Below are 25262 nucleotides of genomic sequence, written 5' to 3' on the forward strand. Positions count from 1 at the left end.
AAGAATGTTGTCTTCTGTGTTTAAAACTTTTCTTGAGTTTTTATAATAGTGGTCTTATACAATATTTGTCCTTTTGCAACTGACTAAATTCACTCAGCATAATGACTTCCAGCTTCTTCCATGTTATGTTTCAAGGCTTCATCGTTGTTCTTTATTGTTGCGTAGTATTCCATTGTGTGAATATTCCATAATTTGTTTTCCATTCGTCCACTGATGGGCACCTAGGTTGTTTCCATCTTTTTGCTATCGTGAACAGTGCTGCAATGAACATGGGTGTGCATATATCTATTCTTGTGATGACTCTTATTTCTCTAGGATATATTCCAAGGAGTGAGATAGCTGGATCGTATGGTACTTCTATTTCTAGCTTTTTAAGGAAGCGCCAAATCGATTTTCAGAGTGACTGTACCATTTTACATTCCCACCAACAGTGTATAAGTGTTCCAGTCTCTCCACAACCTCTCCAACATTTATTATGTTGTGTTTTTTGGATTAATGCTAGCCTTGTTGGGGTGAGACGGTATCTCATTGTAGTTTTGATTTGCATTTTTCTAATGGCTAATGATGGTGAGCATTTCCTTATGTGTCTGTTAGCCACCTAAATATCTTCTTTGGCGAAGTGCCTGTTCATATCCTTTGCCCATTTTTCAATTGGGTTCACCATCATTTTTGAAAGATGATTTTGCTAGGAATGGAATTCTAGGTTGACAGTTTTTTTCTTTTAGCACACTGAAGGTGTTATTCCACTGTCTTCTGGTATCCGTCAGGGTTGTTGACAAGTCAGCTGTCAGCCTAACTGCGATTCCTTTGTAATGGACTGCCTTTTCTCTGTGGCTGTATTAAGATATGCTCTTTCTTTGGTTCCTGCACTCTCCTGATGATATGTCCAGGTGGAGATTTGTTTTATTTTCCTGATTAAGATTCACTAGGCTTCCTCAATCTGAGAATAGGTACCTTTCCAAAATTTTTGGAAACCTTCAGTCACCATCTTTTCAAATATTAACTCTTCTGGAACTTCAAGCAGATGTGTGTTAAATGTCCTTATTTTGCCTTCATGCTCACCCTGGCCACACTGACCTCTTCACTACTTCTCAAACACACTGAAGGGTACCTCTACTGCCCACTGCCTCTGTGCTTCCAAGTCCCTCCATCTTTTCCCTTCTCTGCTTGCCTTTCCTGACTCCTCTGGACTCTTGCAGAAACTTTTTTTCACTTATCATATAGTATCGTAAAGATCTATTGCCTGAGAGTCTCCCCTGGACTGTGAACTCTTCTGAGAGTTCCAAGAACCAGCATCCCCAGCACTAGACAGGACATTAGCACCCAAAAAGCCTACGGTGACCTCACTGAACTTTTAGGCCCAGAGAGGAGCAGCAGGAGGTGGTAGTGGTCTGTCAGCCCCAAAGAAGACCAGGGAATGCTCCCCTGAGCCTCTGAGAGGACTCAACTCTACTCCCTGGACTCCCATTCCTATATATGCCTCTTAACTGCCCTAGCTGGAACATTCAGGGTTGGACATGTGGGTAGGAGACTCCTTGGCCATAAAAATGAACCCACTGCCAGTCATTCCCTTTTATGGCTTCATCTCGTCTAGTCTTTGAAATGCTGAGTGGCTTTGGCTTGAGCCTACTAAGTCTGTATCAGCTTAACCCTTTTAGCAGGGGTCAGCTGACAGCTAGTCGGGAGCAAGACAGGGAAGGGGAGGAGGGCAGCATTGCTTTCACTGCTTCCCAGGCTTGCCACTGCGACTAAAACAATCAGCTGTGAATTTTAAGTGGACCAGGGGAGACAACAAGCTGCAAGCTGAAGCCCAGCAGTATCTTCATTCCCAACAGCCCTGGCCACTCCCACCATCTGTGTATTCATGGTCTGTGACCTCCCATTTGGACTCGGTGCTTTCTGCTATTGCCCTGAAACCCACAATGCCCCCCAGAGGCCTCCAGAAGCTCCTTCTGACATTCATTTCTGGCCTTCCCGGTATTTCTTGCAGAACCACTATCCCCTGTGACCAAACCTGCTCTTCCAGGTCTGCTTCTGTTAGACGTGACAAAGGTAGGGTCAGGAAACTGAGCCTGGCCCTCTGTGGGCCCCTCTCTGTAACCACACTGTGCGCAGGCCCTTGCTCTGCCCCCAACATGGCACCTCACTGGGCCTCAGCTGTCCGTCCTGACTGGAGAGTCATGGAGAGATCCGACTGCAAATCAGAAGTGTTCTACTGTGTCTCTCATGGCCTATGCTGCAATGGAAAGACTTGGGACCTGGTTCTAGGGGGAGTCTGGCTCCCCTTGGAGCTACAGCAGCGGGGAGAGTGTCACCAGCTGATGCAGGGAGAGGAGCCTGCCACAGTCTGGCTGTGGGACAGGCCTCTGACCTCAGCTGGGCTGAGGGGCATGGACTGGAGGCCCCGCCACTGCTCCTGCACCCTGACCACCTCCAGGCAGCTCCTCCCCTCCTGTCACTCCCCCCTCTTTCTTCCATCAGAGCACATTCATGGGCTGTTTTCCAGCACCCAATCATTTCCCTTCCTCCTAATTTCCTTGGGAAAAATCCATCCCTCACTTCACTAATCCCAGTCTGAGTGAAGCTTGACCCCAACAGGGGAGGGTCCTGAAGGGTCCCCTCAACTCCCAGAAGTGGTTCGGGAGCCAAAGGAAGACCCTCTTATTCCTCTGGGCTATAGACTGGGGACACAGGTGTGCAGCTAAGGCTACCATGTGCTCTCAGGTGCACAAGACCTTGAGCAAAAGGCTAGGAGGGCCCACTGAAGGACAGGAGAGCAGAGACCTCTGCATCGTAGTGACCATCTCTCTGAGCCTCTGTTTAAGCCATAAACATAGCGCCTAGACCAGATTACTTCCCCAACCCACTCTGTTGGGAGGGGCTTGCTGGGAAGGAAGCCCACCCCTGTGGCCTCCACCCACCTCATCAGCCACCCCTGGCACCAACCTAAGCCCAAGCTCAGAGCCCCTACATAGCATTCCCCATCTGTTCTGGCTCATGAAGCCTGTTTTCCTCCTTGCAAGAGTGTGGCCCCTGGGGGCAGGGATTGGTCTGCTCATGCCAGTCTTGGGCTCAGTGCTGAGCCTGACCTACAGAAGGTGTCAGCGACTAACTAGGGGATGAGGGGGTGGGGAAAAGGATCAGGGAGGCACAGAACCTCAGGGCTGAGGCATCTGAACACTGAAGCCCAGGGACTAATTCTAGAAGGTTCCAGGTAAATGTTGGTTCAGATACAGACACACACAAACGTCAGCTGCCCTTAATCCGCCCTGGCAGTCCACACTGGTGCTTTTAAGTAGCTAAGATCAAGTGGGACTAGAGTGCTAGGTCAGTGCGCTGATCTGTGCTGTCCCTGGGGCCTCTTGGGGAATTTTAGTAAATACTGATGCTGCCTCCCCACATACACAGATTCTGGGGTGGGCTGAGCACTGGAATTCCCAGGAGTCCTAACAGGTGAGAAGCACTGAGCCCTCTGTTGTGTCCAGGCCCCTCATCAAGCCTTCCCCAGAGCAAGGCCACAGTCTGGGGTCTGGCTATGCCCACAGGCCTGTGTGGACGGGCAGGAAGTGGGGCCTACCCTGTCCCCCGACATGATACCCTTGCTCTGCTATGGTGGTCCTGGAAGTCACCTCAAGCAACACTTGGTCAGCATCACCAGGCCCTGGCCCAGGATGGTCCAGCCCCTGCCTCTGAGGAAGAGACATGGGCACAAAGGACTGCATGCTGCCATGATGGTGGTGGGCACCAGTGGCACTAGGGTGAGGAGAGGACTCCCAGGGCACGAACAGCAGAGCAAAGTTTTCAAGAAGAAACCAAGACACAAAATAAAGGAAGGCCTCACCCACCAGAGGCAAGTCTTGGAACATACCTCAGCCCCCCAGCCCTCGAGCTTCACTTTCCTGGCCGTACATGCAAGCCCTCAGTGACTGTGTGTGCAGTGTGCACACGTGTTACGTGCAGAACTGGGATGCCGCTTCTCTGCACACATGCTGGGGGGACGGGGTCTAAACACACCGCAACTGACACACCTGCATCTCTGAGAGTTAAAGAAGAGCACCCCAACACCTGCAGGAGAGCTCTTCCAACTGTCAACTGTACAACTACTGGGATAAAGTCATGTGTTGCTGCACGCACAGACCCTGGTACTTCCCTCATCCTCCTGGCTCCATGCAGAGACAGACGTGGTCCTGCATCCTGTCTCATTTACTCTGCTATTTCCCACGGGCCCTGCTTCCCCCGTCCAACCTGCTGCTGTAACAACTAAACAAAGGCATGGCCAAGGACTTTAAAACATCAGCAGCTTACATTCTGCACAATACTGAAGCAGAAAGCCTGGCCTGGGAGAAGACCCCACTCTTGCCATCGGTCTCATGCATGAACACCCTTGGCTCAAGCTCAGAGAGGCTTCCTGTCCTTTCAGCTCAAGCCAGGCTCCAGGGCTCAGGAGGAAAGCTCTGGGTGTAAAGATGTGTCTGCTTTAACCCTGACCACACCCAAACCAGCAGGTAACCAGGGCTAGCAGCTTGACCCCTGCCGTGAGCTTTGTCTAGGTGCTGCTCTGCCTGACAGGTGGGGACCTGTATGCCTGCAGCCTGGTGCCAGCTGCTGCGTAGAGTGTGTGCAAGCAGAGCAAGTGGAAACACAAACAGCACAGTGGCTGGTGCTGAGTTCTGCTTCACTGTGGGCCAGGGGTCAGCACGATGCCACAACTGTTGTACTTCACTTCCTTCAAGCATAACTTGGTGTCATAGGCTGGATTCTCTAGAGAAGCAAAACCAATAAAGCGTATAAATATATACACAGAGAGATTTATATCAAGGAAATGGCTTACGCGATTGTAGAGGCTGGAACGTCCCAAATCTGTGGATCAGGACAGAGGCTTCTCTCTATTTACACAGCCACAGGGGCTGGCAAACCCAAGATCGGCAGGTTGGAGACCAGAGCTCCTACTCACAGGCTGTGAAGATCGATGAATCCTAAGATCAGGATAGCTCGAGTCCGAAGAACCGGAGGTCAGACGAACAGGAGGCAGTCGCCGGATCCAGAGTGAGCAAAAAGCCAGAATGTCTGCTTATATTTGAATGCAGTACACACCCTCAAGGAAACTCCCTTTCAACTAACTGGCTACTCACAGCAGATTCCATCATGGGAGTGATCACATATAAACACTGAGAATCATCGCCCAGCCAAGTTGACACACAATCTTAACCATCACAGTCCACCCCTTGTCAATGTGGCACATGTACACATCTCCTTAAACCATACAAAATCTCTGAACAAAGACAATTATGAAGTCATACTTGCACCGAACATAATACAAGTAACGCACAAACAACTGAAAACACACTAGTCCCATTTACATCTTGTATTTTATAAGTGAATAAAACAAAAATATTTGATGCACACATACAAAGCAGAAATACAACAATTACAGTCCTCATTTCAAAACTGGTATTTAGAACTACCTTCTTCTACTACCCATTCTATATTCCCTTTGCCCTCAGCAAGCACTTCAGCTGGTCGTGGTGCTTTGCCTGGTGGGGCGACACAAACCTTCATTCCTGAAGGGTCATTACTAGTCATGTCAGAATTGGGTTGCTGTAGTTTTCCACTGACTTTAATCACAGGGCATGGTAGTATTAAGAGACACCCTAAGGGATCTCCCACATTCCAGACATACTCTTCTTTACCTCCATTATGAAATATCAGTCCGATTTCCTCTTGGTAATCAGGATCAATCACATCAGCCAGTATGGTACTCCCTTCTTTGCCTGTTGATCCAGAGGGATAAGGAGCCCAAAGTGGCCAGGTGGCAACCTTAGCTTCCATTTCAATGGAATCAGTGATGTCTCCAGGTGGGAGCATTCCTCCCTTTGGAACTAAGACCTCTAGACCTGCAGAGCATAAGGTCGAGGGGACAGGAAGCAAAAATCTTGCAAGTGGGTCACTAGGGGTAATCGTGAGTGGTGTCACTCCCATTTCCACCCCTTGATTCCTGGACCCATGAATCCCGGCTATGGGAGAAACAGTACCATGTACTGGATGCCGGTTTAGAGCATATACAGCCTCCTGGAGAACACTGCCCCAACCCTGCAAAGTACTGCCACCTAGCTGGCACTGTAATTGCATCTTTAGAAGGCCATTCCATCGTTCTATCAAGCCAGCTGCTTCAGGATGATGGGGAACATGGTAAGACCAGTGAATTCCATGAGCATGGGCCCACTGCCGCATTTCATTTGCTGTGAAGTGAGTCCCTTGATCTGAGGAAATGCTGTGTGGGATACCATGACGGTGGATAAGGCATTCTGTAAGTCCACGGATGGTAGTTTTGGCAGAAGCACTGCGTGCAGGGAAGGCAAATCCATATCCGGGGTAAATGTCTATCCCAGTAAGGACAAAACGCTGCCCTTTCCATGATGCAAGCAGTCCAGCATAATCAACTTGCCACCAGGTTGCTGGCTGATCACCTCGAGGCATGGTACCATATCAGGGACTCAGTGCTGGTCTCTGCTGCTGGCAGACTGGGCACTCGGCAGTGACCGTAGCCAAGTCAGCCTTGGTGAGTGGAAGTTCATGTTGCTGGGCCCATGCACAACCTCCATCCCTGCTACCATGGCCACTTTGTTCATGAGCCCATTGAGCAACGACGGGAGTAGCTGGGGAAAGAGGATGACTGGTTTCCACAAAACGCGTCATCCTATCCACTTGACTGTTAAAATCATCCTCTGCTGAGGTCACCCTTTGGTGAGCATTCACATGAGACACAAATCTCTTCACTTCTTTGGCCCATCCAGTGAGGTCTATCCACATACCTCTCCCCCATAAATCCTTGTCTCCAACTTTCCAATCATGTTCCTTCCACATCCCTAACCATCCAGTCAAACCATTGGCCACAGCCCATGAATCAGTATACAATTGCACATCTGGCCATATCTCCTTCCACGTAAAATGAACAACCAGATTCACTGCTCAAAGTTCTGCCCATTGAGAGGATTTCCTTTCACCACTGTTCCTCAGGGAGGTCCCAGAAAGGGGCTGTGGTGCTGCCGCTGTCCACTTTCAAGTGGTGCCTGCATATCGCGCAGAACCATCTGTAAACCAGGCACAAGTTTTCTCATCTTTAGTCAATTGATCATAAGGAAGTCCCCATGCGGCCACAGGTGCAGACTGGGAGATGGAAGGTAATGTGACAGGAGTGGAGACCATGGGCATCTGGGCCACTTCCTCATGCAACTTACTTGTGCCTTGAGGTCCTGCTCGGGCCCGATCGCATATATACCACTTCCATTTAATGACAGAGTGCTGTTTTGCACGTCCAACTTTATGACTCTGTGGGTCAGACAACACCCAGTTCATGATGGGCAGCTCAGGCCACACGGTGACTTGGTGTCCCATGATTAAGCGTTCAGTCTCTACCAAGGCCACTAACAAGCCAAAAGATGTTTCTCAAAAGTAGAACAGCTATCTGCAGAGGATGGCAAGGCTTTGCTCCAAAATCCTAAGGGTCTGCACTGTGATCTACTAAGAGGGGCCTGCTGAAGACTCCAAACAGCATCTCTATCTGCCACTGACACTTCAAGTACCATTGTATCAGCTGGATCATATGGCCCAAGTGGCAGAGCTCTTTGCACAGCAGCCTGAAGCTGTTGCAGAGCCTTCTCTTGTTCTGGGCCACACTCAAAACTAGCAGCTTTTTGAGTCACTTGATAAATAGGCCAAAGTAGCACACCCAAATGAGGCATATGTTGCCTCCAAAATCCAAAGTGGTCCACTAGGCATTGTGCCTCCTTTTCAGCTGTGGGAACAGCCAGATGCAATAACTTATCCTTTACTTTAGAAGCAATATCTCGACATGCCCCACACCACTGGATCCCTAGAAATTTCACTGAGGGGAAGGTGCCTGAATTTTTATGGGATTAATTTCCCACTCTATAGCATGAAAATGTTTTACCAATAAGTCCAGAGTCATTGACACTTCTTCCTTACTAGGTCCAATCAGCATAATGTCATCAATATAATGGACCAGTGTGATATCTTGTGGAAGGGAAAGGCAATTAAGGTCCCTGCAGACTAAATTATGACACAGGGCTGGAGAGTTGATACAGACCCCAGGTAGGCAAGTGAAGATGTACTGCTGGCCTTGTCAGCTGAAGGCAAACTGTTTCTGATGGTCCTTTGAAACAGGTATGGAGAAAAAGCCATTAGCCAGATCAACAGCTGTATAGCAGGTACCAGGAGATGTATTAATTTGCTCAAGCAATGAAAACTACATCTGGAACAGCAGCTGCAATTGGAGTCACTGCTTGGTTAAGTTTTTGATAATCTACTGTCATTCTCCAAGATCCATCTGTTTTTTGCACAAGCCAAATAGGCAAGTTGAATGGGGATGTGGTGGGAATCACCATCCCTGCATGATGGTGGTAGTAATCTCTGCAATCCCTCCAAGAATGCAGTATTGCTTTTGGTTTACTATTTTCCTAGGCAGGGAAATAATGGCTTCCACTTGGATTTTCCTACCATAATACATAATAGCCCTTACTCTATTTGTCAGGGATCCAATGTGGAGGTTCTGCCAGTTGCTGAGTGTTATCTATTCCAGTTATGCATTCTGGAACTGGGGAAATCACTACAGGATGGGTTCGATGACCCACTGGACCTACGTGAGACGGACACTGAGCCAAGACTCCATTAATAACCTGACCTCCATATACCCCCACTCTGACTGGTGGGCCACAGTGATGTTTTGGGTCCCCTGGTCAGTTCACAGCCAGTATCCAGTAATCCCTGAAAAGTCTGATTATCTCCTTTTCCCCAATGAACAGTCACTCTCATAAAAGGCAGTAGATCCCTTTGGGGAAGGCTGGGAGAAAGATTAACAGTAAAAATTTTTGGCAGTGTGTTGGAGTCCTTCCTCAACGGAACCTGGCCTCCCCTTCATTCAAGGGGTTGTGAGTCTTTAAACTTGCTCAAATCTGGGAATTGATTGAGGGACGGTGACTCTCTATTCTGGCGATGTGAGTTAGACTGCTGTACCCCTGACCTAGAATTCATCCATTTGTACAGATCAAGTAAATATTTAGTAGATTTCCTATCTATTTCACTCCTAGGGGCACCATGACTAAACAGCCAACACCATAAGTCCATATGAGTCAGACTATTCTGATTACTGCTTTGACTCCTCTGGCCATTACTGTAACCACGCCCACCTTGTCTTTGTCAACTGAGTGCAGCCACTTGGCCCCTACTGCCACAGGGTCCAATCAGCCCCATTGTAGTTAGGTGTCTTAATTCAGTTAGGGCAGTTCCCACTGTCAAATCCAATTTACATAAAATAGCAATCACAGCAGTCTTCAAGGATGCTGGAATTCCCTTCACAAATTAGTTCCTCACTGTTGTGGGAAAAAGTGTGTCTTCTGGGCACTCCGTGTGTGGCTCTATGGATCTAACCTGATAAATTCATTCTAGCATGCCAATTTCCCTAAGCCTTTGGATACCTTCTTCTATTGTATACCAGGGCAGGTCTGATACTTCAACTTGATTTAGTGTAGACCACTTTGTAATTCATGCTTCAGCAACCCAACCAAACTATTAGATCCTTTCCTAACTTCTGGAGCTGAAACACTGAATGAATAATCTGTGCTTAGTGGACCCATATCAATAAACTCAGACTGGTCCATCTTTATGTTTCCTGCACCATTATCCCACACCCATAACAGCCATTCCCACACATATTCCCCAGGTTTCTGTTTGTACATATTAGAAAAGTCAAGCAGTTCTTTTGAAGTATAGCATACTTCCTCCTGGGTCACACTTTGTACTTAAACTTCTGGGGCTCGCTGGGACTTAAGTCTAGTTATAGGTCCAGAAGGCAGAATCGGTAGTGTGGAATTGACTTGAGCACATTCAGCTTTGTCTTGTAAAGCACCTGCCTCAGGCGATGCCCTAGGCAATGAGTTAGGCAAGGGCTCTTTAGAGGCAGCTGGGCTAGGGCTAATCTCATTAGATGGGGGTAGAGGGGCTAATGGTTTTTCTGGGCAGGGTGGTTTAGCAGACAAACATGAAGTAATCTCCTCAGATAGGAGTGGTTCTGCTGGCAGGAGTGATTCAATGGAATTTAGGGGTTCAATGTCCCCAGCTTCCTGATTATCTGCCCGTATGTCCCCATCCCAAGTTTCAGGATCCCACTTCTTCCCAATCAATGCCCTTACTTTAACTTCAGACACCTTTCAAGGTTGGCAACTGAGCTGGCATTGTAATTCAGCCACTCTTACCATAAGACACTGGGTTGGGTTTTTGGCAATTTCAGCTATTACTACAAGAAATAAGGCTTTCTTTCAAAGCACAATGGAAGCCACGAGGTCATTTACGTGGCACTTGAGCTTTGACTCTGAAGCCCTGAGTGCATCTCTTTCTTTCACCAGTTTGTCTAAAGTAGGACCAACCAACCTGCTTCTTTATACTTCTCATTCTGACAAAACTGTAGAAAGATATCACACGTGTTCACCCAGAGCCTTACCTTTCACCAATACCTGATCTACTGGTGCTGATATTTTGCGTATTTGTATCGCCACCTCACGCCATGGATTAGCAGTACCCTCTTTACTGCTGGAAGCAGAGCCATCAACATCTTTAAGACTAACCAGACTTGAGAATCAATTTAGAAAACTCATCCTTACAATTTTTTTTCTCTAGAACCACTCTTGGTACCAAATGTCTTAGGCTGGGTTCTCTAGAGAAGCAAAACCAGTAAAGCATATAAATACATACAGAGATTTATATCAAGGAAACAGCTCAAGCAGTTGTAGAGGTTGGAACGTTCCAAATTCGAGGATCAGGAGAGGCTTCTCTCAATTCATGTTCCCCAAGATTGGCAGATAAGCTGATATAGCTCGAGTCCCAAGAACCAGAGTTCAGACGAACAGGAGGCAGCCGCAGGATGCAGAGTGAGCAAAAAGCCAGAATGTCTGCTTATATTAGGATGCAGGCCACACCCGCAAGGAAACTCCCTTTCAACTGACTGGCTACTCACAGCAGATTCCATCACGGGAGTGATCACGTATAAACACTGAGAATCATGGCCCAGCCAAGCTGACACACAATCTTAACCATCATACTTGGGGACAGATAACACCCCCTTCTCCTTCCATGGGCACTGAGAGGTCCAAACAAGCTGCCTGTGGGGAGCAGCCGGCACCATCCTCCACCCCAATGATGGCTGCAGATTCTCTCCCAGGCTCCTCTGCATGCTTGCTTCTCTGCACCCTTAGCAGAACACAGGCCATCTACACACCCAATCAATAAGTGCTTGTTGAAAGCACGAATGAATGAGAGGAAGTGGGACAGAACCCAGATCAGAAGCACTGGCAGGTTTTGGCCTCCAGCTCTGTGGACCCATTCACGGGGAGCAGCATCTCCCATCATCCCCACTGCCAGCCTGTTCATCCCAAACCTCACACATGAATTATTCATGGACACAGCGCAGGGAGGGGGGATGCACAGAAGAGCCATGCTGTTGTAGGGGTCACCGAGAAGCCAGCAGCATCACCTGCTTCAGCCAGGGCAGAAGATAGCTCTGTCTTCACCCGGGAGGGAGGAGGGTAGGCGGGCAGAGAGGTGCCCAAGCCTTCTGAATCGCCAGGCAGTGAGCCCTGCTCCTACTAGGTGGCAGCTCTTTATGTCTTGGCTGAAGGAGGTAGTGCTCCACTGACCTGGCAGGAACCACATCCCTCCTCTCAGCCTTGAACACATCCTCCAGAGGCCGCCTGGCCAAGGTGCCCCCAGTACTACTTGGGAAGAGCTGGTGATGGTGGGCTGGCTACAACAGTGGCTTTCAAACGGCTTTTCTTTCATCCAGAGAGTGCCATTAATGGTGCTTAGGAAAAGATTTTAATCTTCCAAATTTATGGACATGTCACAGGACAGTGGGGTGGCCCTAGAAATACACGTGAGCAGACTCTACTAGAGAGTAAGTCAGTAACTCCGACACCAAGTGCTTGCTCAGGAGCCACATCAATGGAAGATGAAGCAGAGGCACTGCTAATATGCTTCAGTAGACTTGGGAGCTGGTGGAAGGACCCTCTTCCTGTAGATGTGGGCATTCTGAAGAAAACAATAATTTTAATGCCTTTTTATGTTATAAGTGAGTTTCAACCCTGTTGCAGAGTGCCACCCCTGTGTACAACAACATGATGTTGAGTGGGTTACAGTGAAGCTGCCTAGGGCTTCCACCGTACCTGGGAGTGCTCATGAAAAAACTAAAAAATTACATACACATGTAAAACTACATATACAACACAACCTTAACTACGTAAAAACGTAAGTGCCCAGAAAAAACAAGAAGCAGATAAGCTAACATTTTAACAATGGTTCTCTCAGTGCTAGGATTTGAAGTGACTCTTCCAGAAGAGGCCAGGGCTACAGATGGACTTTGCTGCATTACGGAAGGCAAGACCAGCCCAGGATGAGGTGCCAGAGCTCTGAGCCTGCCCTAATGAGCTGTGTGATCCCCAAGGAATTAGCAGCCTCTCTGGGCTTTAGTGCCTCAGCTTCCTCCCCAGGGCACTGGGAAAATGCCCTGTGTGGTGGGCAAGCGCAAGCAGCTGCAAGCTGGGGGTCCACGAGCCACATGTGGCCACTCTCAGATATATTTTGATTAGCACCAGCCATGTTCTCAATTTTTTTTTAATTTTATTTAATTCATTTAATTTTAAAATGAATAGAGTTCCAAAATTCAGGTTTCAATCTTTTCTTAAAAAATTGGATTCATAATAGCCAAAATGTAGAAATAATCCAAATGTTCATCAACTGATGAATGGATCAACAAACTGTGGTCTATTCATACAATGGAATATTACTCAGCCATAAAGAGGAATGAAGCACTGATGCGTGCTACCACATGGATGAATCTTTAAAACATGATGCTAAATGAAAGAAGCAAACACAAAAAATTCACAGTGTATGATTTTTGTTATATGAAATGTCCAGAATAGGCAAATGCATAGAGACAGAAAGTAGATGAGTGGTTGCCAGGGGCTGGGGGAGGGGAATGGAGAGTGACTGCGAATGGGCCTGAGGTTTCCCTCTGTGATGATGGAAAAGTTATGGAATTAGACAGTGGTGATGGTTGCACAACACTGTGAATACAGTCATGCGTTGCTTAACATCCACAATACATTCTGTGAAATAGGACATTACACGATTTAGATGCTGTGTGAACACTGTAATATATATATATACCTTTTGTTTCACATCCAAACTGATACTTCTCCTTTGCCTCTTGCTGCTGCTATTACTAGCACTGGTTTTGCTGCATTTGGGAGCCATGATGAACTTCATGGTAATATTTTCAAAAGAAAATTAAACAGAGAGATAACACTACAACACTCAAGAGTTATTCAATACACAAGATTGGATGCTGCTGCCTATGAGTCGAAGCATACACTGTTATATGGTAAAAATTTTTTTATAAGTAGGGAAAGTTCACATTAAAATAACAATAGTAAGAACAGTACAGTACATACATAAGCCAGTAACACAGGCATTATGACTATCAAGACGTATGTGTTATAGGTTACATAGGTACTATACCATTATACGCCTGGCAGTGCAATTGCTTTGTATACAAAAGACATGAGATACACGTGTTGTGTGTGGGAAGCTGTTGCATTTGCTACATCCGGTTACATCCACCCTGTCCCATTCTCTGATCGAGATTTCTGAACTTTATTATAACCTTACAGGACCATGAAAGTATATGCATTTGGGCGTTGCCCGAACAGACGTTATGCAGCGCATGACTGTATAGTAAACTACACTTTAGAACGGTAAAAGTGGTGAATTTTATGGTATGTGAATTTTATCTCAATTAAAAAAAAAATTGGCAGTGCAAACCCACCTGAGCTGGCATTCCCAGGTGATGCTCAGGTGCCCCAGGCACGAGTTGCCTTGCTCCCGGTGGCCCCATCATACCCAAAACCTGCCCAGCATCCTGAGCCTGGCCCCTCATTGACTGTGCCTGCAGGTGTGGGGGAATTTGCATTCACTAGAGCAGGACACTGGGTCACTGATCTGCCACTGTTTGGCTGCAGGAAAACTTCTCCAGCTCGTCTGTGCAGGGGCCACCACCCACTCAGATCCCTGGCTCAGTCTAAAATATTCAGTCCAGAACACAGTCCCGGCCCGCTAGCCAAAGGATAGGCAAGCTAACTTGTTCATTTTTTTCAAAGAATATTTTGTCTTTCCTGACCAGGTAAGACATATCCTGGTAAACAAGTCAAACAGTTTAAAAAAAAAAAAACAGACAGCAAAAAATAAGTCTACCACCCAGACCCCCAGACTCAACCCCCAGCTCAGCACAACTTAATCTTATTAAACTCACCTGGCCCCTGGGCTGACTACTTTCTTTTCTGGGCACTGAGAAAACCAACCACCTGTTCACTGATCCACTATAAAATGCTTGAAAGGGGTTGAAAACTCTCTCCTGAAGAAGATCCTATCCATAACTTCAGGTGGCCGTCATGCCACAGAATTGGATTCAAGTTGAAAAGTAAAACCAGAAGCTACTGCCTGCAGGAGCCGGCTCCTCGGCACCACCCATACCCAACCCACTGCAGGCCAGCACACCAAAGAACCCCATATGTTCCCCCAGCACTGCCCTGGGGCGCCCCCAGCAGCCAGCCTCACACTGCCTGCCCATGCCCGTCAGGGATGTCCCACCACAGTTCCCCTCACAAATCACCTCTAAGCAGCCCTGTTAGTGGCCTTTGGGCAGTGAAAACTATGGGAAATTCAGCCTGGGGTTTGCCCCCAAGGCCCAGGGGACTCTGCCTGGGTGACTGGGGCCAACTGCATCACCAAAGCACATCCAGGACTGCAGGGCACCACCTTCTGGACCAGGTCCCAGCCGCTTCACAGGCTGCACGCGAGGCCTGGGCCCAGCCACTCCCCCACTCCCCAGCCTCACACTGTGCAGTGCCCTGTGCCCATTACACCGGAGCTCCACGCCCTCTTACCTTCACACAGCTGAGTCCTCTGCTGGGAACACGTAGCCTCTCCGCTGCCTGGCCACCTCCTGCAATTCCTTGAAGATTCTCTCCAAGAAGCTTGCCCCATACTCCCTGGGCCCCTGAGCTAAGCCCTGACCTAGCATGTGCTCAAATAACCCTACTGAGGTCGAGCACGCAGTGCTGCAATCACATGCAGCCAGCCTGCCTGTACCAGACCAGGATTCTAGAGGGCACGAGCATTATCTGTCTTTGGATCCTTGCATAGTGGGATAGAGCGTGGCATTTGGCACACCTCTGCAAACACCCAGGGACCAAGCTGAATACAAAAGATGGCTCCAGTTTGGGGAAAGAGGGACCCCAGGTTGCCACAAAATACACATTCAAAGTTCCCAGGCAGAAAGCCTGCAGAGCATTGACAGCATCTGAGGGGTGACAGGCCTGGCAGCCCAGGGCCGTGTACACCAACTCAGAAGCCCATGGGCCAAGGCTACCACCCCAGATCAGCCAGTCACATCACGCTCACATTTTCAATCTCCTACCACAAACTCTCTTATAATTTGGCATCAAACAGAATTTCAGAATATTCACTTAGCCTATTAAACAGCTTTATGTAACAAGTAGGAATTCCTTTCTCATCAGCAGTTGTGTTAATCACATCCTAATTTTCAGCTAATTACAGCAACTGGACTTAGACATTTCCTGCTGTGTATTGTAGCTCCTTAGGCTGAGGTGCTGGGTACACTTAGGAGGCTTAGAGAGTTGAAACATGTCCCAGGAAAGGGACAAGTCACTTCTGATGTGCATGTGAAGCAGAGAGGAAGTAGGCCTTCCCTCAACCAAAGCAGAAACCATTCAACACGGAAAAAGTAGAGTGCTGAGCACAATCCTCAAGAGAGGAGGGCCCAGCCCGCTGACATCACCACTGAGAATTCATCACAATGAACCCAACCAGGACCCCACCTCCGCCAAGCAATAAAGAACAAAGAGTTCCTCCTGCCGCCCCTCACCCATCCAGGAGGCAAGCTTGGAGGAGGAACCAAGGGGTCTTACCGAACGATGGCCAGGGGTCCGAGGTACTTGCTGGGGCTGCTGGCCCACCCCAGGGGTTGGTCTGGCTAGCTGTGGGTGCTGGGCCCCAGGGCTCTGCTTTCTGGGCCAGAGGGCCTGAGTTGGGGAGAGCGTCCATTAAATCCAACAGAGTGGTTTGCTGTGGGTGGGAACCGTGCTTCTGAGACAAAGAAGGAGACAAGTTTTATATTGCTACCAAACTCAAGCCCGTTGCCGTCGAGTCAATTCTGACTCACAGCGACCCTGTAGGACAGAGTAGAACTACCCCATAGGGTCTCCAAAGCTGTAATATTTATGGAAGCAGACTGCCACATCTTTCTTCCACGGAGAGGCTGGTGGGTTCAAACTGCTGACCTTTCAGTTAGCAACCGAGCACTTAACCATTGTGCCAACAAGAGTCACTTATACTGCTACAGTCACAGCAAATCTCCATATGTATGTCATAACTATTCACGAAGACCCCTAACTACAGGAAAGGGCCCCACCCTCACATCACTGCCTCCCAAGTACAGCCCCTCTTATCCAGGGGTTGCCCCCTCCCCGCTCCCACCACCACCAAGCAGCCCTGTAATGGGGGCCACTGGAGCCCCACCCTCTGTGGTGAGAAGGGATGTCTCCTTGATGGGTATTCAGTGTGTCAGGAACAGAGTCCCATCCTGGTCATCTTTATGTCCAAGCACGGCGCACAGCGCCTGGCACAGAGAGAGAACAATGACCATGATGAAGGCCAGCGTGACAAAAGGCTTGTCCTGTGCCGGGAATTCCTTCTAAAGCACTTGACAGTGAATTTAACTTTCACCATGGAGTCCCTAGGTGATGCAAATGGTAACACGCCTTGGAAAAAAAGGCCTGGTGTGCTACTTCCAAAAAATCAGCCACCGAAAATCCTATGGTGCACAGTTCTACTCTGACACAACTGGGGTCGCCATGAGTTGGTGCTGACACTACGGCAACTATGTCTTTAATACACACCATAACCACATGAGGCAGGCATGATTATCATCCTCATCTTACAGATGAGGAAACTGAGGAACTGGGACATTAAGAATATCCTGGTTAATGGATGGCACGTGAACCTAGATGACTGGGCCCACTGCCTGTGCCCACCTGCTGGAGGTAGGGGGTAGAATACAGTGAATCCAGACAACCAGGCCCACCACCTATGCCTGCCTACTCTGGGGGGCAGGGTATAGTTCAGACAGGCCAGTCATGGCGAGTCAGACACGTTCTCAGCTACATCCTCACTTTACTCTTGCTTACCACACACAGGTACCTGGGCCATTTGTTTAGTGAATAGAGAAGACAGTGTGTTCTGAGGATGCTCTGCACATCACACACGTGCTGCAGACTGGGGCGTGGGCATTTCCACAGCAACCACAGGACAGTCTCAAAAGTTCCCTGCCCAATGAAGCTCTTACCTCTTTCTTTTTTGGAACTTTAACTGTGTCTCTTCGGCTTTCTTCGAGGGCCATCTGTAATCTGAGGTCATCCCCCCGCCTGAGGCGTTCTTCCTGCAGAGGGACAACTCGAACTTGAAGCTGATTTTTTTTTTTTAAATAATTTATTATTTTGTTGTTGTTGTTGATGAGAATATAACAACAAAACATAAACTAATTCAACAGTTTCTACATGTACAATTCAGTGTCACTGACTATGTTCTGCAACCATTCTCACTCTCCTTTTCTGAACTGTTCCTCCTTCATTAACATAATCTCACTGCCCCCTAAACTTCCTCTCTGACTTTCCAAGTTGCTGTTGTCAATTTGATCCCATATAGACAGTTCTTCAAAACAGCAAAGTGCTCCAAGGCAGACATTCTTTACTAATTAAGTTAAACTACTGTTTGGTTTAAAGAAGACTTCAGGGGATGTTTCTGCTTTATAGTTTAAAGATTATCTCAGGGCAATAGTTTCAGGGGTTGATCAGCCTCCATGGCTCCAGGAAGTCTAGAGTCCATGAGAATTTGAAACTCTGTTCTGCATTTTCCCCTCGTGATCAGGATTCTTCCATAGAATCTTCCATCAAAATGTTTAGTAATGGTAGCTGGGCACCATCCAGTTCTTCCGGACTCATGGCAAAGGCGGCAGTTGTTCATGGAAGCAATTAGCTACACATTCCACATCCTCCTCCTATTCCTGACTGTCCTTCTTCCTCTGTTGCTCCAGGCGAATAGAGACCAATTGCTGTACCTTGGATTGTCGCCTGGAAGCTTTTAAGACCCCAGGCACAACCAAACAAATGAGGAGGCAGAACAGAAGCACTAAACCCGATATTAGGCCAATTAACTGGGATGTCCCATGAAACCATGACCCAACCTCCAAACCAAGAAATCAAATCCCATGAGGTGTTTGGTTGTGTATTTTACTATTGTAAATATATCTATCAAACAACGTTTGCCAATTCAACTTTTAACAAGCGTACACTTTTGACATCAATTATGTTAATTGGCTGTGCAAGCCTTGGCCTTAATTAATGTGATTTTCCCACCACCGTTAACATAAACTCAGAGTTCCATAAGTAATAACCCTCCTTTTTCCCCTCCCTCATGTCCCTGGTAACCACTAGTAAACTTTGGTTTCTATATATTTGCTTTTTTTTTTTTTTTTAAATATAAGTGAGGTTTGAAGCTGTTTCTAATGTAATAACACCACTACACAGAGCAAAGCAACACTGGCCAGCAGTAGGAAACACAACACTGGATTCTGCATTATCTCAAAGGAAGGTTTGAAGACAACTTATAAAACAGGAAAAACAGGATTACTTTCAATAGTGTATATTCATTCCCCCCAAAAATCACTGTAGCTCAGGAGGTTCGTTTCTCCCTGGGCCCCAGGAGATTTCAACTCCCTTCACGACAGGCACCAGGGAGACAATTAGGCACCACCAAATTGGGGAAAGGAGATGTTTAAAATTTTTTTCTCAAAATAAAAATGGCTTTATAATTCTTTCTAATGATAAAATCAATATGCCTCCTTATAAAACACAACATCAGACAATGCAGAAAAAATTAGAAGGATGAGAATCACATAGCATTCCACCTCCCACTGCATATGCTTCCAGAAAGCTCTGATTTCTAACACAAATTATTTACACATGCTCCTATTCATAAATATGGTATAACACACAGATATGATTGATTAACTGAAAGGGATCGAACCGTCTGTCTGGGCCCTGCATCTCCCAGCGAGCGCTGTCTTGCGCATCTGCGTGCACAGACTTGAGGACTGTGTAACTTTTCTACCTGGGTACAGAGAGGCCGTCATTGAAGCTGTCCACTGCAGCTGAGTCGTAGCATATTTCCAATCATCAATAGACAAGTAATGCTGGGAAACATCTTTGCACATACATCCCTAATATTGTTCTCTGAGCACCGGCTCCCCAACAAGAGCAGGCACACTGCTAGCCCTGACCCGGCCAGCCCTTTCCCCAGGGGTCTGTGGACACGGACCTGACAACTTCAACTAGCATGGAGGATTACTTCAGAAGAGAGCTTTAATTTTATCTCTCCTTTCCCTCTGCCCCCATTTTAAAGTCATGCATGCTTATTAGAGAGGAACTGGAACTGAAACAATTAAGAATACATGGACTTCCGTCATCTGAACACAAGCACGCTTCTTTCCAGAGTGCTTTCTCATCTTTCTTTCTAGTTTTTTCTCTGCGCCTCTGAGCACTGTCGGGGCTCTTGGTGCATCTCAGCAAACCGCCCTCCTAGGGGAGCCCACCCAGCCCCAAGCCTCACAGGAGGTCCACTTCCTGCACCCCTGCCAAGGCACTCTGCACCCAGCCCCTCTGCAGCGGCATCTCCTACACACCTGTCCTTCAAGGTGGCTGTGCACACCCCACTCACTAAGTACAGAGAGTTCTGAATGCTGGTCAGAGCTGCACAATAGTTTCTGGGGAGCCCTTTCCACTAGTTTCTTCACTGGTCACTACTGCTCCAAAAACCTTTCCTAAATGTACCATGGCACAGGCTCCCTCCCTGATAGGGACAGTGGGTGGCAGCATGTGGCAGCACAAAGTTCTGCTGTGGCCACCACATTCAAGATGTCTTGAAGACGGGGCTGTGTTGTGATCCTCCCTGTAGCCCACCCCGCTCTGCCCCAACAGGGCTGACCGACCAGGCACTGACCTGCTCAGCCACTTCTCTGCTCATGGCCAATGCCAGCTGAAGCTGCAGCTCCTCTTCTCCACTGGTCTGGGGCCGAGCTTGCTCCAGCTCAGAGGACACCCGTGGGGAAGTGGCTGTGGGAGCAACAAGGCAAAGTCACCATGTGCAAAAGGCGAGGTCACCACAGACCTCATCAAATAAAACCCCAATCCCACTGGAGACCCCAGGGCCGTGGACAGCCCAGAGAGATGGGAAAGGCTCATGGCATACTTCAAGGATAAGCACAGGTCATATGTGGGTTCGTCTCCACATAACCCACACAGCACTGAATCCAGAAGATGCCTTCAGCCACCAGTCTTCATGGGGTTGCAACCTGCATCTTCAAGCACATTTGCATTGTTTCAAAGCTATGAACTGAATTTTAAAAAGATCGAGAATATATTTCTTGAAAAGATGGATCAAACAACAAGTGTAGGGCATTTCTGGGCCAAGCACACTGCTTGAGAAGCCCCCAGCATTTAAGAATCCCATTTAGTATCTCATCAGGCTTAAGGATCATAAAAAAAAATGAAGCCTAAACCCTTCTGCAGCAATTTCTGCAAAACCTTGTTTCAGTAACACTGTACATTTACTAGAAAAGACAAATATATGGATATTTTTGCTATAAATACTTATCTGGTTTAAACATTTGTAAGCAGCTCCTGGAAAGACAGTTTCTACTGACGGGATGAAATGTGAATTCCTAGCTGATGTAACAAACCCTAAATGAAGGACTCCCGTAAAGGGATCTTAGAAATGCACACATAAAGTAGGCCAAGCCCCCCATGAAAGAATGCTAGGCTCCTATCCACGAGGATGTCGTGTGGCTCAAGGAGTCTGGGTGTCTCCAGAAAGTAGATGTCAAGTCTAGGAGCATGTGCCTGAGCTTGCACCCCTCGTCCCAGGAGAGGGCCAGCTGCACTCCACAATTCTGAGAGAGAGGTCTGGAACCACTGCCTCAGGCGGCCCTGGGCTCTTCCTCCCCTCTGGGCCTCCATGCACACTGTCTCCTCCACTCATCCCGCTCCGCCTGGGAGCCCAACCCATCCTCCAGGAAGACCTCCCCACTGAGGCTGGCAAGCTCTGACACTCTCCCACACACTGCTCACTACTCTGGGGCCACAAAAGCTATGCATCCTCTCACTCTCCATTCATGCTCAACATTGAGCAGAGTAGCTGCCAAACATCTTTTAGATAAATGGACGCATACATGCATGGATGGACAGAAGAACAGATGGAGAATTCAGTTTCCTGGCTCATCGGAAGTTGTTTTAAAATGTTTTCATTGTGAATTAGCTTACCCCCTTATAGTACTGAGCCCACTCTAGCAAACCTATCAGGATTTATTCACCTAAAAGTCGCTTCTCCTTAAATCTCCTATCTAAACCTGCTTCTTAGGGCTTGTCTCTTTGAAAAGTAAAAGGCCAGAGAAGATTCTTGTTAAATGAGGCTTCTAGGTGGCTGAGCTCTAGCTCCAGTGACTAGAACAGGAGAAGAGGGGTAAAGACACTTAGGGCCACAGAGGTACTGCACCAGAGGGCCAGGCTGCTTCTCCTTGGGGTGGGGTGGCTAACTCTTCTTCATGCTCTCTGATGCTGCCATGCAGAGGCACTGCCTTGCCACAAAATTTAAAAAAATAACACGCACAAAACATAGAACAGTAAGATTTAATTTGCAACCACCCTGTGGCATGAAGTACTGTGTTTGCTGTGATATATATAAATGAGAAGAACCATCAAAAAAAAAAAAAAAAAAAAGCCAGCAGCAGCTAACAGACACATGAGGAAATGCTCACAATCACTAGCCATCAGAGAAACACAAATCAAAAGTACAATGACGTACCATCTCCCCCCAATACTACTGGCATGAATCAAAAAAACAGAAAATAGCAAATGCTGGAGAGGCTGCAGGGAGCTTGGAACTCTTATGCACTGCTTATGGGAATGTAAAATGGTACAACCATTTTGGAAAACAATATCGTGCCTTCCTTTAAAAGTTAGAAATAGAAATACCATACGATCCAACAATCCCACGCCTAGGAATATATCCTAGAGGAATAAGAGCAATCACACGAATAGATACATGCACACTCATGTTCATTGTAGCACTGTTCAAAATAGCAAAAAGATGGAAACAACCTAAGTGCCCATCAACAGATGACTGGATAAACTATGGCCATACATACAATGGAATACTCTGCGACCATAAAGAACAATGATGAATCTGTGAAACATCTCACAATATGGATGAATCTGGGGCGTATTATGCTGAGTGAAATAAGTCAATCACAAAACGAAAAACACTGTATGAGACCACTATTATAAAAACACATGAAAAGGTTTACACACAAAAAGAAATGATCTTTGATGGTTATAAGGGAGGGGAGTGGTGGGGAGGGAAAAACACTAACTAGGTAACAGATAAGTGCTAACTTTGGTGAAGGGTAAGACAGTACACATTACTGGGGAAGCCAGCACAACTTGTACAAGGCAAGGACATGGAAGCTCCATAGACACATCCAAACTCCCTGAGGGACTGAATTTCAGGGCTGAGGGCTGTGGGGACCATGGTCTCGGGGAACATCTAGCTCAACTGGCATAACATAGTTTATAAAAAAAATGTTCTACTCTCTACTTCGGTGAGTAGCATCTGGGGGTTTAAAAGCTTGTGAGAGACCATCTAAGATACTCCACTGGTCTCACTCCGTCTAGAGCAAGGGAGAAAGAAAAAAACCAAAGACACAGGGAAAGATTAGTCCAAAGGACCAATGGACAACAACTAACAAAGCCTCCACCAGACTGACTCCAGTACAACTAGATGATGCCCGGCTACGAGCACTGACTGCATTGACAGGGATCACAATCGAGGGTCCCAGAGCTGGAGAAAAATGTACAACAACATTCTAACTCAAAAAAAAAAAGACAAGACTTAATGGTCTGACAGAGACTGGAAAAACCCCCAGAGTATGGCCCCTGGATACCCTTATAGCTCAGTAATGAAGTCACTCCTGTGGTTCACCCTTCAGCCAAAGATTAGACAGGCCCATAAAACAAAACAAGACTAAATGGGCACACCAGCTCAGGGGCAAGGATGAGAAGGCAGGAGGGGACAGGAAAGGTGGCAATGGGGAACCCAAGGTCAAGAAGAGGAGAGTGTTGACATGTCGAGGTGTTGGCAACCAATGTCAGAAAACAATATGTGTACTAACATTTAATGAGAAGCTAGTTTGTTCTGTAAACCTTCATCTAAAGTACAATTAACTTCCAGGCAACATGGTGCTATAGACAGAAGCACCACGCTGTCCCTCCACAGCAAAGATCCAAAAAACTAAGCCAAACAGAGAAAACGGCAATCCTGAAACCCTAAGCATCAAATGAAGAGATAAAGAACTCAGACAAGCACCGAATGGAATAAGAAACTGAGAGAGGACAAACTGACAGAGAACAGAGAGCGAGGAGAGATACATGCAGAGGTCCCCTATCAGCTAACACAGCACGGATCCGCCATCTTGGACTCCTATCAGAGATCAGCAGACGGGGTACGAGAAGACAGCTTCACGGAACTTCCAGCAGGAAACAGAACAACCAGTAATCAGTGATATACGTTTTCCCACCCCCCACCCTTCCTCACCCGCACTTCACGTCCTCTGCTTCCTGTGGCCACAATCTCTTGGCCGGGAAGCACCAAGTTTACCCCAGTGTTGCTTGGATTCTACCCACCAGCCCTGGCCGGCTCTCTAAGTGCCATTTGTTGGCTGCTGGTGTTGCTTCTTCCTCTTCTTTAGATTTCTTCCTTACCTCTCACCACCTCCTCCTCCTTTCTCTCAAATACCTGGCTCCATGTGCCATCTTTGCTTCTTCCTAAAAGGCTGTGAAATGCTGCTCGAATGTGAAACTGCTTCCTGGCCCGGGCTGCCACATTGGTGGGATCCCAGGGGCTTTTCATTTCTTTTGAATTGTTTGTTTGTTTGTTTTCTTCCTCTTTTCTGAACTGGGCACCTGTTCTAGCCAGGCAGAACTGCACAGCTTGGGACCTACCCCGCCTCAGTTTACGCAGACGTGCAGAGGGATCCCTGAAGGCATATCTTTTTTGTTTTCTCTGAGGGTTTTTCTTGTTCTTTTTTATTATTATCATTTTTTATTTGTTCGTTTTGTTTTCTTTTCCCTCTTTTTCCCTTTGTGTCTTTCTTCATTACTCAGTTTCTCATCTCTCTATACTTTCCTTCTCTTCCTGTCCCCTGAATACCCAGCACTGAGTGACACCTCTGCCTTTCTGGCCTGGCTGTACTTCATGGCCTGGGAGCAACTTCCTCAGACCTCCCAGCTGCACCAGTGGGATCCCTGGGAGCTTTGCTTTTCTTTCTAATTTTTATTCATTCATTTTTTTCTTTTCTTTTTTCTTCTCCTTTTTGTTTTTCTCCATTTCATAGTCTCTCATTTCCACTCCAGTGACAAGCTCCCTTAGCACTCTTTTCTGTTTGTATGTTTTTCGCTCCCGTTCCTCTCTCTTCGCTCTCCTCTCTCCCATAACAATCTTAGCTCCACACATCACAATCTCCCCCATTCATCCTGCCTACGTGCACCGTGCGCTAAACATCACACTACCGAGCAGCCCAGGAATGGCCTACCAGAACCTGCCCTGCACTGATTACAAGCCCATCCTGGTGGCCATAGTAAGTGCCACAAACAGCCCATTCCAGTAACCCCTCTTCAGCTAGACCTGCCCTGCTGTACCATATCTGAGAGACTGACTCTGCCAATTGCAAAAGGAGGCGAAAAGTATCATACACAACAACAAGCAATCAACAAAGGCAAAACTGAAGACAAACACTTGGATACAACTCTGTTTGAGTAAAAATCCAAAAAAAGAATGAAGAAAAATAAAGAGACCCTGAGAATTATGTGGGATACAATCAAAAGCAAAAATTTTTGAGTGATTGGAGTTCCAGAAGGAAACAGAAAACACAGAGAGGATCACTGAAGAACTGCCGACAGAAAACTTCCCCAATACCATGACAGATGAAAAGCTGGCCACCCAAGAAG

The 25262-nt window shown here is 47.3% G+C and overlaps 1 protein-coding gene across 1 annotated transcript in view; it reads right to left on the bottom strand.

Moving 5' to 3' along the window:
* The window catches only part of EPN2 (epsin 2), a 157132-nt gene that overhangs the window by 21148 nt on the left and 110722 nt on the right, over window positions 1-25262 (bottom strand). The window contains exons 5-7 of the mRNA XM_004380987.3: window positions 20203-20315; window positions 17492-17584; window positions 16056-16230 (exon numbers count right to left, since the gene is read on the bottom strand). Of these exons, the coding sequence (XP_004381044.1) occupies window positions 16056-16230; window positions 17492-17584; window positions 20203-20315 (381 nt within the window). The remainder of the gene's footprint in view (window positions 1-16055; window positions 16231-17491; window positions 17585-20202; window positions 20316-25262) is intronic.

The sequence above is a fragment of the Trichechus manatus genome, unplaced genomic scaffold (assembly GCF_000243295.1).
Source record: "Trichechus manatus latirostris isolate Lorelei unplaced genomic scaffold, TriManLat1.0 scaffold00080, whole genome shotgun sequence".
NCBI lineage: Eukaryota > Metazoa > Chordata > Mammalia > Sirenia > Trichechidae > Trichechus > Trichechus manatus.